The following is a 12,273-nucleotide window of genomic DNA, read 5'->3' as shown; positions in this document are numbered from 1 at the left end:
AGGCATAAAAAGATGGCTTAAGGGGCTGGTGAGATAGTTCAGTGGGTAAGAGCACTGATCATTCTTCTAAAGGCCCTGAGTTCAAATCCCAGCAGCCACATGGTGGCTCAAACACCCGTGAGATCTGACTCCCTCTTCTGGTGTGTTTGAAGACAGCTACAGTGTACTTATGTATTAATAATAAACAAATCTTTGGGCTGGAGTGAGCAGGGACTGAGTGAGATGGGCCAACAGGAGTGAGCAGAAGTCCTGAATTCAATTCCCAACAACTACATGATGGCTCACAACCATCTGTACAGTTACATAAAATAAATAAATTTTGGGGAAAAAAAAGCTGGCTTAACTGGGACTGGACAGACAGCTCAGCAGTTAAGAGCACTGGCTGCTCTTGCAAGACCATTAACTTCAGTTCCATGGGAAACAAGCCCTCCTCTGACCTCAGACACCATGCGTGTACACGCAAGTGGTGCACATTCATAGATGCAGGAGAAACAGACAGACATATACATTGAGGAAAGAGTGGTCTACACAAGAGCAGCTTACGTCCTTGAATGGGTCGCCGCGGGACATCTGCTCCTGAAGCTCCTTCTGGAGCTCTTTCCGAGCCCCAATGGTCTGCTGGTTGCGGACATACTCCGAAAGCTCTTTCAAGCCTGCCTCAGTGAAATACTTAGTGAAATGCTCAACACTTTGTTTATTGGCAGGGAACAGCTCCTGAAAGAACAAAAGTGGTCTTTATATCAAATGAAGAAACAGTTTTCAGAATATAAAAACAAGGTCTTGTCATTACATCATTGAATGAGTTGGAAGGGATGGAAGGAAAGGCACAAACCATCAGTCTGTTGTCCATGCTGACTTTCCGAAGACTTGCAGCAACTGCATTGATGTCTTTTTCATTTATCCATGATTTAAAGAGCTTTACAGCAAAAGCCGCTGAAACCCCTGTAAAACAAAGTTGCTTGTCCAACAGACATGTTCCTCAGTTTTCCAACCCACCTTTCCTATGCCAATAAAACCATTTAACCCCAACTCCCCTATTCTGTCATTTGCTACTTATCTAGTAGCTGTTGACAATTTTTTTTAAAAGATTTATTTATTATATGTAATTACACTGTAGCTGTCTTCAGACACTGGAGAAGAGGGCATCAGATCTTGTTACGGATGGTTATGAGCCACCATGTGGTTGCTGGGATTTGAACTCTGGACCTTCGGAAGAGCAGTCGGGTGCTCTTACTCACTGAGCCATCTCACCAGCCCCAGCTGTTGACAATTTATATGGTAACCTGCTATTCTACACCCAAAAGGAACACTCACAAGTTCTTACCCACCTCCAAGCCGGCACTAATATCCACACACCCACACAGAAACAGTGAACATGCATTTACAACAGTTCAAAAACTAATTACCTTCTTTAACCAAATTCTCATTATAAAGGCTGTTAAGAATGGATGCATTAAGGGTTCCGTTAGCCAGAAGGACCCCAGTCAACATGGCGAGCTTGTTCCTCTCCGACTCTGAAAATCCTTTGAGGAAGAGCAGTAACTGTAACAGTAAACAGTTAGGTTAAAGGAGCACATGCATTATGTTAGGAGAAGCAGTAAAACACTATATTCAGCTAAGGCCCAACCATTCACATCTCTATCTTCATCAGAAGACTCATTAACTCAAGGGTCTTGGGCCACTCTCTGTCTTGGTTTCATTACATATGAAATGTGAACAATAAAACTTGCCCTTCAGTTTTTATTAATATTGAAAAGTTAGAACAAAGCCCGATACTTAATTCTGTCAGCCTTTCTGCCGCTCCATCGCCCGTTTGTGAAGCATTCGGCAGTAGGAATGAAGTAACTTCTCTAGCACCATATGCCCTGATCCCTCACCATTCATCTAAGAGTCTCAGGATGTTTAACTGTCATTTTTTTTCAGCACAATACTAAGTGACAATGCAAGTTTCAAATATTTCAACAAAATAACTGCTATACTCCTCAAATGGTATTTTTTTAAAAAGATTTTATTTATTATATGTAAGTACACTATAGCTGCCTTCAGACACTCCAGAAGAGGGAGTCAGATCTCGTTAAGGATGGTTTGAGCCACCATGTGGTTGCTGGGATTTGAACTCTGCACCTTTGGAAGAGCAGTCAGGTGCTCTTACCCGCTGAGCCATCTCACCAGCCCCCAAATGGTATTTCAAGAGTCTATTTAAATGTCTAGTACTATGTCCAATCTGCGGCCGCTAGAGACTCAACACTGGGTCTTATGCAGGCCATATGCCCTACCCAACTCCTTCGCCTACCTTTTTAACTTCATCTTCAAAACCTTTCTCCAGGTATTTGTAGCGCCTGATTAACTTGTTAAAAACCTAGAAGAAGATTAAAGTTATTCCTAGAACCAAAAAGGACTCTATACTGTAAAATCTCATCACACACCAAAAATACGCTTTTTAGTAACTTCTATCACTATATGCTAACTATTGCTCAAATAACAGTAAGATTACAAAATACAACTATACTTTTTTTTTGTATAGAACTATACAATTAGACACAAACACCAAAGTTCAGGGTTAGATACACTAAATTCTTCCCTTTACTCACAAGTAATAAAAATATAACCATGAAGCTGAGTGTGGCAACAGAGCATACAGCACTAGGAATTGCTTAAGGGTTGCTTAAGTTCAAGCCTAAGGTGGGCTACAAAGCAAGTTCCAGGCCAGCATGGATCAATACGTTCATTTTTTTTTCTTCAAAATGAAAAGAATTGCTTAATACAGTGATCACAAGAAAAAAACTAACATTTTTGTTCATCTTATTTTTAGACACAGTCTCCCCATAAACAGCCCAAGTCTACCTCAGATCATCTAGCCTGTCTCCCGAGTGCTGGATTACAGGCGTGAATTACCATGTCTAGCTTAGTATCTTTGTGTGGGGGTGGGGTAGCAACCCAAACAGGCTCTACAGTCATCTAGTCTTGCAGAAGTAAACACTATATAACCTAGGATGACCTTGAATTCCTGACCCCCCTCACCTCAATTTTTCAATGGATTATAGTCATGTGCTACCCCAACTTGGCTTACGACCTTTCTTAAAGAGATTAATTCCAGAGAAACAAACCTAGGGACTAGAGTTGTCTACCTAGTAGTCAACAGGGTGGTTTATACAAACAAACCCACAAACAAAACCCAAACCGCAGCAAATTTATTCCTGAACATATTTCTACTCTACCATATTTCATCAAGACCTACACCCGTAAAACTTAAAATTAAATAGAACTTCTACCCGCAACTTTTAAAAAGCAGAATGTCCCTCAGATATTACCCATATAGCTATATGGCAGGCAGTTTCACTTACCTGAGCGAATGCTTGCATGGTCTCTAGGTCTTCTTGTGCTGCAAACACACAGACATCTGTGCGCATCATGTCATCTGCCAGTGTACCACCTGGGGCTAAAAAAGATGAAATAGTAAATGTGGAGCAATCTTTTTTTTTGTCCCCCCCTCCCCCAAATCACCACCAATACATTTATTTAAGGAGATGGGTCTATCTTACCACAAAGGAGGACTAGATTTTTTTTTTTTTTCCCCAGCAGTAATCTCCTTAAATAGGTGCTCATCCAACCTTACATACTTGCTTTCTGCTGCCAAGGCTATCGCTCTAGTTTTGAGCCTCATATATTTACCACACATGCCCACATACATACATGCACATACAAAATAAATATAAACATCTTTAGTGAAAGAAACTCAATAAGCCAACCATTTAACCATGCCAAATAGGCTAAGTGGAGATGTTCAGATCTGGTTTTGCTCATGTTTAACTTTCCACAAAGGTAAAATTTTAATCTTTCAAGGAAATTGTACTGTACCATCAATTCCTAGTCTGTTAAAGAAGGCTTGCACTTAGCTCAGGCTGGCCTGGAACTTGTGATCCTCTGGAATACTGATATTATCTATGTATGCCATCACAACTGACTCGAAACCCTACTTTTCACATTATAACAATCATATCAAGAAAGGCAGCTAAGATGAGAAATTCAAACGTCAATGCTAGCCTGGGCTATATCCAAGTAAAACCCTATTTTAAAAAAAAAGCTGTGTAAGAATCTTTCAGTATACCAAAAAGAAAGAAAGAAACAAAAAAACCCAGGGCAGGACTGGTGACATGGCTCACCACATGGTGGCTCACAACCATCTATAATGAGGAACAAAAATAAAACCTCTGAGCTGGAGGGCGTGGGGCCAGAGCAAGGGGGGAGGGAGGAGGAGAAAATATCTATTAAGGAAAAAAAAGGTTTGAGGGGCCTGAGAGATTGCTCGGTAGTTAAGAGTACCGGGTTTGCCGGGCATGTTGGCGCACACCTTTAATCCCAGCGCTCAGGAGGCAGAGGCAGGTGGATTTCTGAGTTCGAGGACAGCCTGGTCTACAAAGAGAGTTCCAGGACAGCCAGGGCTACACAGAGAAACCCTGTCTCGAAAAAAACAAAAAAGTACTGGGTTCAATCCCCAGCACCCATATGGTAGCTCACAACAACTGTCTAAAACTCCAGTTCCAGGGTAACTGACGCCTCCTCCATGGGAACTGACACCCCAAAGAGAATACATGCAAGCAAAACACTAAAGTGCACAAAACAAAAATAAATAGATTTTAAAAAGTTTGCTAAAGTCACGTATGGTAGCTCATATTTGTTATCCTAGCATTTGAATCGAGATGGGTTGTCGCCAAGGTGGAAAGGCTGGGACCGAGTTCAACCTGTCTGATAATCTCCACCCTTAGCTTACAGAGGAGAGACAGCACAACTAAACCCCACCGCTCTTGCTGGGACTGTCCAAAGCCCACTTTCTGGCTTCTCCGTTGTCTCTAGGCCCACAAAACCAGACACTTACCCAGCATTCCGCCAGCCACCAGAATGTCAAAGAGTGTTTCTGCATAGCGGCGGTAGTCAAGTTTTGCTCCAGAAGCATCAAGAAACTTAGCTACTGCTTCCAAATCAGTACCAGTTTCAGTTAAGCCTTGAATAATACAGTCTTGAAACTGAGTAGGGTCAAACCTCTCTTTTTCATCTGGATAGGGAGAGAAAAAAATTAGTTTCAAGAAGCTTATCAAAAATGGCACAAACCAGCAAATAGGATAAGTTAACCAAATTACTGAGTTTCATTTAATTCGATAGCTGGAAGAGGGTAAGTCCAAGTATGACAGGAGAAAGATTCAACACACACTCAGTGTCTCTCTCCTCCTACCTGGTCAAAAACTACACGGCTGCTCTACTTTGCAAGCACGTGTTAGGATTCCCTGCTCCCACTGTTTATTACCAGGCTATGCTAACAAACCTATACCAGCCACAGTGGCACAAGCCTTTAATTCCAACACTAGAAGGCAGATAGATTCAGGTGGATCTGAATTCCAGAGCCTGGTCTACATAGTGATATCCTCAAAAACAAATAAAAACAATCTTTAACACTAACCTTTTTACACTGGGTATACTTTATTCCTCCAAGAATTTGTACACCCAAGTTCCCCTTGCCTCTCCTTTTTTTCTGAGACAGGGTTTTATAGGCATCTTCCCAGCTTTGGACAGATTTTAGAATCCAGTCTTGTTTATGCTGTACGAGTGCTACTGAGCCTGGCCCTATTAGGTTAATACAGAGTTATCTTCCTAACTTGTACCCATCCTATTAAGACAATCTCTTGGGCTGGAGAGACTACTCTTCCAAAGGTCCTGAGTTCAAATCCCAGCAACCACGTGGTGGCTCACAACCATCTGTAATGAGATCTGACACCTTCTTCTGGTGCATCTGAAGACAGCTGCAGTGTACATAGTTATAATAATAAATAAGTCTTTATTTTTTTTTTATTTTTATTTTTTTAAAAAAGGTCATCTCTCTGAACCTAGAGCTCACTTAGACTAGACTGGTTGGCCAGTAAGTTCCAGGGATCCTCCTGTCTTTGCCTCATCCATGCTTGAGTCACAGACACCAGTTACTATGCCTGGCTTGATGTGGCTATCAGGGATCAAACTCGGGTCTTCACGCTTCTATGGTAAGCACTTTACCCAGCCACCCCGTCAGTCCTTTTTTGTTTTTGAGACAGGGTCTCACTTGCTACAGGGTAGCCTAAACAAACCAGTTCACCATCCTTCACTTTCCCTATCTTAAAAGCTTTTTTAATCTTATTAAAAATAAGATTCTACAGCTTTATACACATCAAACAAGCACTCTACTATACTATATATACCCCCAGCCCTGTTTTTTCTTCTTTCTTTTGTTTTTTCCCAGACAGGGTTCTAGAACTCCCTCTGTAGACCAGGCCAGCCTTGAACTCAGAGATCCTTCTGCCTCTGCCTCCTGGGTGCTGGGATGAAAGTTGTGTGACACCACTGCCCAGATCTGTTTTTGTTTTTGAGACAAGGTTTTGCTGTGTAGCTATTGCCACACTACTCAAACTTTTAGGGGCTCTTTCCCTTTTATGTGTCCGTAACAGTAGCTTTTCTTATAATCCTAGCACCCGGGAGGCAGACATAGGAGGATCTGTGAGCTTCAGCCCAGCCTAGCCTACATATTTAGTTCCAGGTCAGTCAGAGTTATCTAGACATCTTGCTTCAAAACCAACAAAAGCCACCCAGCTGAAACCCTGATTTCCATTATATCCTGTGTGTTTGTTTGTGCAACTAGTCACTCTCTTTTTCTAAACAGTAAACGTGTCTGCCTAGAGTCTGAGGAAACCAGAGGAGGGCACTGTATCCCCTGGAACTTGAGTTACAAGAAGATGGGAGCTGACTGATATGGGTGCTAGGAATCAACCCAGATCATCTACATGGGGAGCAAGGCAGAAACCAGCTAGTTTCAATATTCCCTTTCAAAATAACATTTATCCCATAAAGTGTCTGTGAGTACTAAATAATGCAAAGCAGAAAGCACTTAGCCTCTACTGAATTCACTGCTCCAGGCAGGTGCTTGTTTCCTGGTAGTACTGGAGATGAACCCAGGGCATCACACACGCCAAGTATTCCGCCACTGCCGTGCACCCCCAGCTTTCCCAATTTCATAGGGCGTATGATATCTGAGTTTTCACATATATCAGCTGAGACTAGACGATTCCTGATTTCTTTTTATACAGCACAAGAGTGAAAATGTTTCCAAGATTCTCTTGGTTTTACTGAAAGTCCTGTCTTTAAAACCCCCTTAGCTCCAGGCAACCCTGGATGATTATCCCGAGTACCAGGTCATAAGCCACGCTTTTTTTGTTACTGGGGAAGGCACTTAAAGACAGGGGTGTTTGTACCCTAGGCTGGTGCAGTTAGCACTGGCAAGTCTTCTGCCTGAGCAGTATGTGCTGGGTTACAGCGGGTGCCACACCACACGGCAGGGACGGTCTTTAGCTGGATTTAGGAAATGATATCTCCTAGATGCTAAGAATAATAGAATAAAAGTTATACAATCTTATCAAGATAGTGCTAGGAACCTACAAACTCAGAGAATAGTTTCCTTATTATTTTCTTTTAAAGATTTATTTATTATATGTAAGTACACTGCAGCTGACTTGAGATACACCAGAAGGGGGCATCAGATCTCATTATGGATGATTGTGAGCCACCATGTGGTTGCTGGGATTTGAACTCAGGACACCTGGAAGAACAGTGTTCTTAACTGCTGAGCCATCTCTCCAGCCCCAATTTCCTTCATTATTTACTGCTTTAGTTTAAGAAAATTTATTGGCTAAAACTATTCCTACAAAGACTAGAATAAAAGTACACTTTGAAAAAGAGAAAACCAACAAACAAAAGTACACTTTGGTTTCATAACCAGGGGGACAGAATATGGAGAATATACAAAGATGCGGTCATATGTGTCAAGCTGTCTATGAAAGTTAGAAAACCAGAAACAACCTTAAGAACAGTAGTTAGCCCATTCTCCATTTCCTCAAAACTACTCAATAGGTTAATGTGGGCTTCATCTTTTTGAGGCAGTCCTATGTAGCCCTAGCAGGCCTGGAATTCACTAATTAAACCTCTTACTGGCCTCTCCAACTGCCAGAATTAAAGGTGTATGCTACCATGCCATGTCTTCAAAGAATACCATTTAAACTTTTTTTTTGTTGCTGGGTGGTGGTGGTGGCGCATGCCTTTAATCCCAGCACTTGGGAGGCAGAGGCAGGCAGATTTCTGAGTTCGAGGCCAACCTGATCTACAGAGTGAGTTCTGCCAGCCTGACAGGAGTACTAGGTTCAATCCCCAGATTGCCAGGAGCTCATGCTTTTAATCCTAGCATTTGGAGGCCATCCTGAGCTACAATCTAAGACTGCTAAACCTTAAAAAAAAAAAAAAAAAAAAAAGTGAATCCCTTTCTATAATTCTTTAAGTTGAAATCTGATTTCCACCCACACATCTTTTCCCAGACCTATGCCATGTTAGACACTCTCTAAATGAGTCACTTTCACGTATCTCCACAAAGTCTAGGTGAAATCAGGAACTTTAGGAGTGCCCCCACTTTTCTTTTAGCCCTCTTTGTTCAAATTCTTCTTTAAGCTATGAGCTTAAAGTCACAGCTTTTAGCCACTAGTTTTCACACTAAAAAAATATGAAAGTTTGAGAAAGCAGTAGAAACAAACACTAAGGGAGCAGTTAATCTGAAATAGAAGTTAAAAGAGAAAATCAAATTTCTGTTATTTTCTCATGAGGGGTTAGTAACATGCAGCTAGCTGACTGTGAGACAAACCAAGATATATGTCTGAAAGCTTAAAGGAGAGTTACAAATGGTTACCTCTTTTTCTGGTTTTAAAACGCTGGCCTGATAGCGTTGGTTTTTGCTGCTTTTGATTATTCATAAAAGACACCCTAGAAAAAAGGGAAAGAAGGCCTTAAAAAACACCCGTGCCAGTAATATTAACTTCTTAAACAAAGTATCAAACCTTAAATCAAAATTAAACTAAAGCAAGCCCAAGACGCTTTCAGTTAACAGGCAATAGAGCCAGTGCAGGTAAGTTTCCCTTTCCAAGAACCCCTCGATGTAAGTGCTGGAACTAGACCTTGATACAGCATTTTAGGATCACCCTGTCTGGTGGCAAATGGCCTACCGCAAACCTAACTGCTCAGTCTCTTCTACACCGCTCTTTGCATCTCCCACTTTTTCTAAGTAACCCGAACTTAAAAGGACTGTCGCGGTCACGAGCCACCCGTCCAAGGCCCTGAACCGCATCAGCGCTGCCCTCCAAAGTGGCGCCGAGAGCCGCAGAGCCCGCTTGCACCCTTCCAAGATGCAAAACTGCGAGCCGGCCGCCAACGCTACAGCCCCGGCCGCCTCCTCCTCCCCGGGCACGTGTCTCCACATCCACACCCTTTCCCGTGCCTCCCGCCTCGCGGGGCTCGGGCGGCGGGCCCCGGAGCGCCGCAGGCCCTTCTCCACCGACCCTGTCGCCTGCGGTGGTGGCCGCCGCGCCGAGCGGACCACAGGCGCCGAGGCGCTGCGCGCCGGGGCCCCCGCCGCCCCGTACATCCGCCCGCCCTCCCGCGAAAGCAGCGGCGGAGGCGGCGGCCGCGGCGGTGGTGGCGGCGGCTGCGCCCCGCCCGCCGAACCCCCCCACGCGTACATCACCCAACAGAGGCCGCGGCGGCTTTGTTACCCAGGCCGGCCGGGGCGCACACGGGGGCGCGCCGCCAGCCCGGCGCCCCGCGGCCTCGCCCGCCCTCCGGAGCGGCGGCCCCGGCCGCGGATCCAGGCCCCGGGTCCCGCCGGCCCCTCCGAACCGCGCCGCCACCCTCGCCCTCCGCCGGGCCACGGCGCGCCGCTCTCCCCCGGCGCTGCGCTGCGCTCGCCTCACCGAATTTAAGGCGAAGAGAAAAGAGCCAGAAATTCCAGAGCTGGCTGCAACTGTGGTGCTGTCACCTCTCTGACCAGAACTAACAGGAGCAGGAGGAGAGGAAGAGGCACCACCCCCGCCCCGGAGGCCTGCTATCGCGAGATTTCTACCCGGCGCCAGTTCGCACTCCCCCTGCCGGGGCCGCGGGGTGGCGGCTCGGGGGCACCGGCGAGCACCGTGGGCGGTAGGCGTCTCCATCCCGCCCTAAAGCCCCAGGCTGCCCTGACTCGTGTACCGGGGTAGCCCGTTCCCCTTCCTCCGCCGCAGCGGCCGGTCTCCCCTCTCCGGGCGGGGATGGGAGAGGGAAGCCGCCCCTCGACGGCCGCGACTTGGACCAGTCCGCCCCGGCCCAGCCCAGACCCCTCCTCCGGAAGTCGGAACCCGGGGCTTTGGGGTGGAGGGGCGATGCTGGGCGGCGTGCGCGGAGGCCAGGGCGGCTGGAGGGTTCTGCGGGGGTGCGGCTTCCAGCCCGGCCTCCTGGCTCTGCGACGCGGTGTGCTGTGGGGCATGTCTGACCCCGGCCTGTCACCAACCCCTGACTGCGGTGGACTGGGAATTTGTTAACACCAGATGGCGAGACCCCCACCCGCAGGGTTTATAATTGCTTCTGGTGCAGGACTCAAGAATGTGCCTTTATCCCAAAGTCTCCGAGATAAGGACCTTCAGAAGGTGTATTCTCGGGGACAACAGATAAAACTGCCCGCATCCGGTTTGTGTCCTTTTCTTCTGCCGTCCCTTGACAACGGGATTTGTCCTTAAAATCCCCTTCCCTGTACCAGCTTCTTTTTAGTAGAAATTAGTTACATTAATCGCCTTCCTAGTGCTCTGACCGCTGCCTTTACCTACCATCTTGAACGGAAAATTATGTCTTAGAGGTGTTCCCCGAAGTTGTAGGAAAATCCAGTCTTAGTCTTCACCCTCCTTGCTTCGTAATATTTAATGTGTTCCCGGACTCCATAGAACCTTGCTCTGGGTCAGGCAGTGGTGGCGTATGCCTTTGATTCCAGCACTCTGGAGGCAGAAGCAGGCAGATTTCTGAGTTCGAGGCCAGCCTGGTCTACAGGGTGAGTTCTAGGACAGCCAGGGCTACACAGAGAAACCCTGTCTCGAAAAAAAAACAAAAAAACCCCAAAACAAACAAAAAGAACCTTGCTCTGGGCATTCGGGTATTCTTTGTATTTCTTCCATCCACCGTCCCTGTACTCAATCCTTTAATTTTTCTTACTCGTACATGGAAGGCACTTCTGTTCACTGGGACTTAACATGTACTGTATTTGGAGTTTCAGATTTACCTCTAAGGCCTTAAGCCGCTCTTTGTTGGATCTAGGCTGCCTTTTTTATTATTATTATTATTATTATTATTATTATTATTATTTTTCGAGACAGGGTTTCTCTGTGTAGCCTTGGCTGTCCTTGGCTGTCTTGTAGACCAGGCTGGCCTCGAACTCAGAAATCCTCTTGCCTCTGCCTCCCGAGTGCTGGGACTAAAGGCGTGCACCACCACCGGCTAGGCTGCCTATTGGTAGGTCAGAGCGCTGAAGGAACAGCCTGAGTTCTTGGCGGCATTACTGCAGGTGGCCACTAGGACCGAACTCTGGTGGGACCACGGAAGGCCAGGCCGTGGAGCATAGTGGGAAATGATGGGAGTTAGGGCTCTAAGTCCCCTTACCTTTATCCTCTAACCGAGTCCGTTGGCATTTCTCTTGGAAGTCTCATTTCATACTCTGCATGATAGACTACCATGTCCCCCACATTATGTTTGTTTCTGATGTATTAAGGGTACAGTATTTCACTAATTAAAAAGCCATGTTTGTGTACTATGTGAGTAGCAGACATTCTCCTAAGCACTTAACTGCATTGAGTCCTTGAAACTGCCCTATGGCCTTGACACTCTTGTTAGTCTTGTTGGGAAAAGAAGGCATATAGGTCAGTTAACTTGCCAGTGATCGGCCCCCCAGTGGCCTGGCTCCACCAATATAATAAATGGCCAGGTCACACGCTGAGCTGAGCTAGAGACAAATAGCAGTGATGAGAGAGCCATGCCTGTACTCATAAAGCTTCCCTCTGCATTTGCCACGTTTCCCAATTCTGTCTCCTCTCTACTACAGTTCTGACTTACACCCTGTCTTTGTGTTTTTGAGACAGGGTCTTGCTATGTAGCCCAGGCGGGCCTTGACCTGGCAATCCTCCTGTATCAGCTTTCCAGGAACTGGGATTAGAGACATCAGTCACCAAACCCAGTTGATTGGGATTTCTGTTCCCGTGACTAAATGAGGCTTCCTTGTTGCACTGTGTCTTTACATTTTCAGGGTGATCTTTCTAAATGTAGCTAGCGGGCTGGTGAGATGGCTCAGTGGGTAAGAGCACCCGACTGCTCTTCCGAAGGTCCAGAGTTCAAATCCCAGCAACCACATGGTGGCTCACAACC

The 12,273-nt window shown here is 45.8% G+C and overlaps 1 protein-coding gene across 1 annotated transcript in view; it reads right to left on the bottom strand.

The window, feature by feature from the left end:
• Bzw1 (basic leucine zipper and W2 domains 1) overlaps positions 1 to 9,887 on the bottom strand; it is a 15,343-nt gene extending 5,456 nt beyond the window's left edge. The window contains exons 1-8 of the mRNA XM_029538984.1: positions 9,807 to 9,887; positions 8,750 to 8,823; positions 4,877 to 5,053; positions 3,345 to 3,439; positions 2,294 to 2,359; positions 1,407 to 1,542; positions 833 to 942; positions 544 to 714 (exon numbers count right to left, since the gene is read on the bottom strand). Coding sequence (XP_029394844.1) covers positions 544 to 714; positions 833 to 942; positions 1,407 to 1,542; positions 2,294 to 2,359; positions 3,345 to 3,439; positions 4,877 to 5,053; positions 8,750 to 8,813 — 819 coding nt within the window. The 5' untranslated portion in view covers positions 8,814 to 8,823; positions 9,807 to 9,887. The remainder of the gene's footprint in view (positions 1 to 543; positions 715 to 832; positions 943 to 1,406; positions 1,543 to 2,293; positions 2,360 to 3,344; positions 3,440 to 4,876; positions 5,054 to 8,749; positions 8,824 to 9,806) is intronic.
• Between the last annotated feature and the right edge of the window lie 2,386 nt (positions 9,888 to 12,273).

Source organism: Mus pahari, chromosome 5 (genome assembly GCF_900095145.1).
Source record: "Mus pahari chromosome 5, PAHARI_EIJ_v1.1, whole genome shotgun sequence".
Lineage (NCBI taxonomy): Eukaryota > Metazoa > Chordata > Mammalia > Rodentia > Muridae > Mus > Mus pahari.
This window is presented reverse-complemented; position numbering and strand designations above follow the sequence as displayed.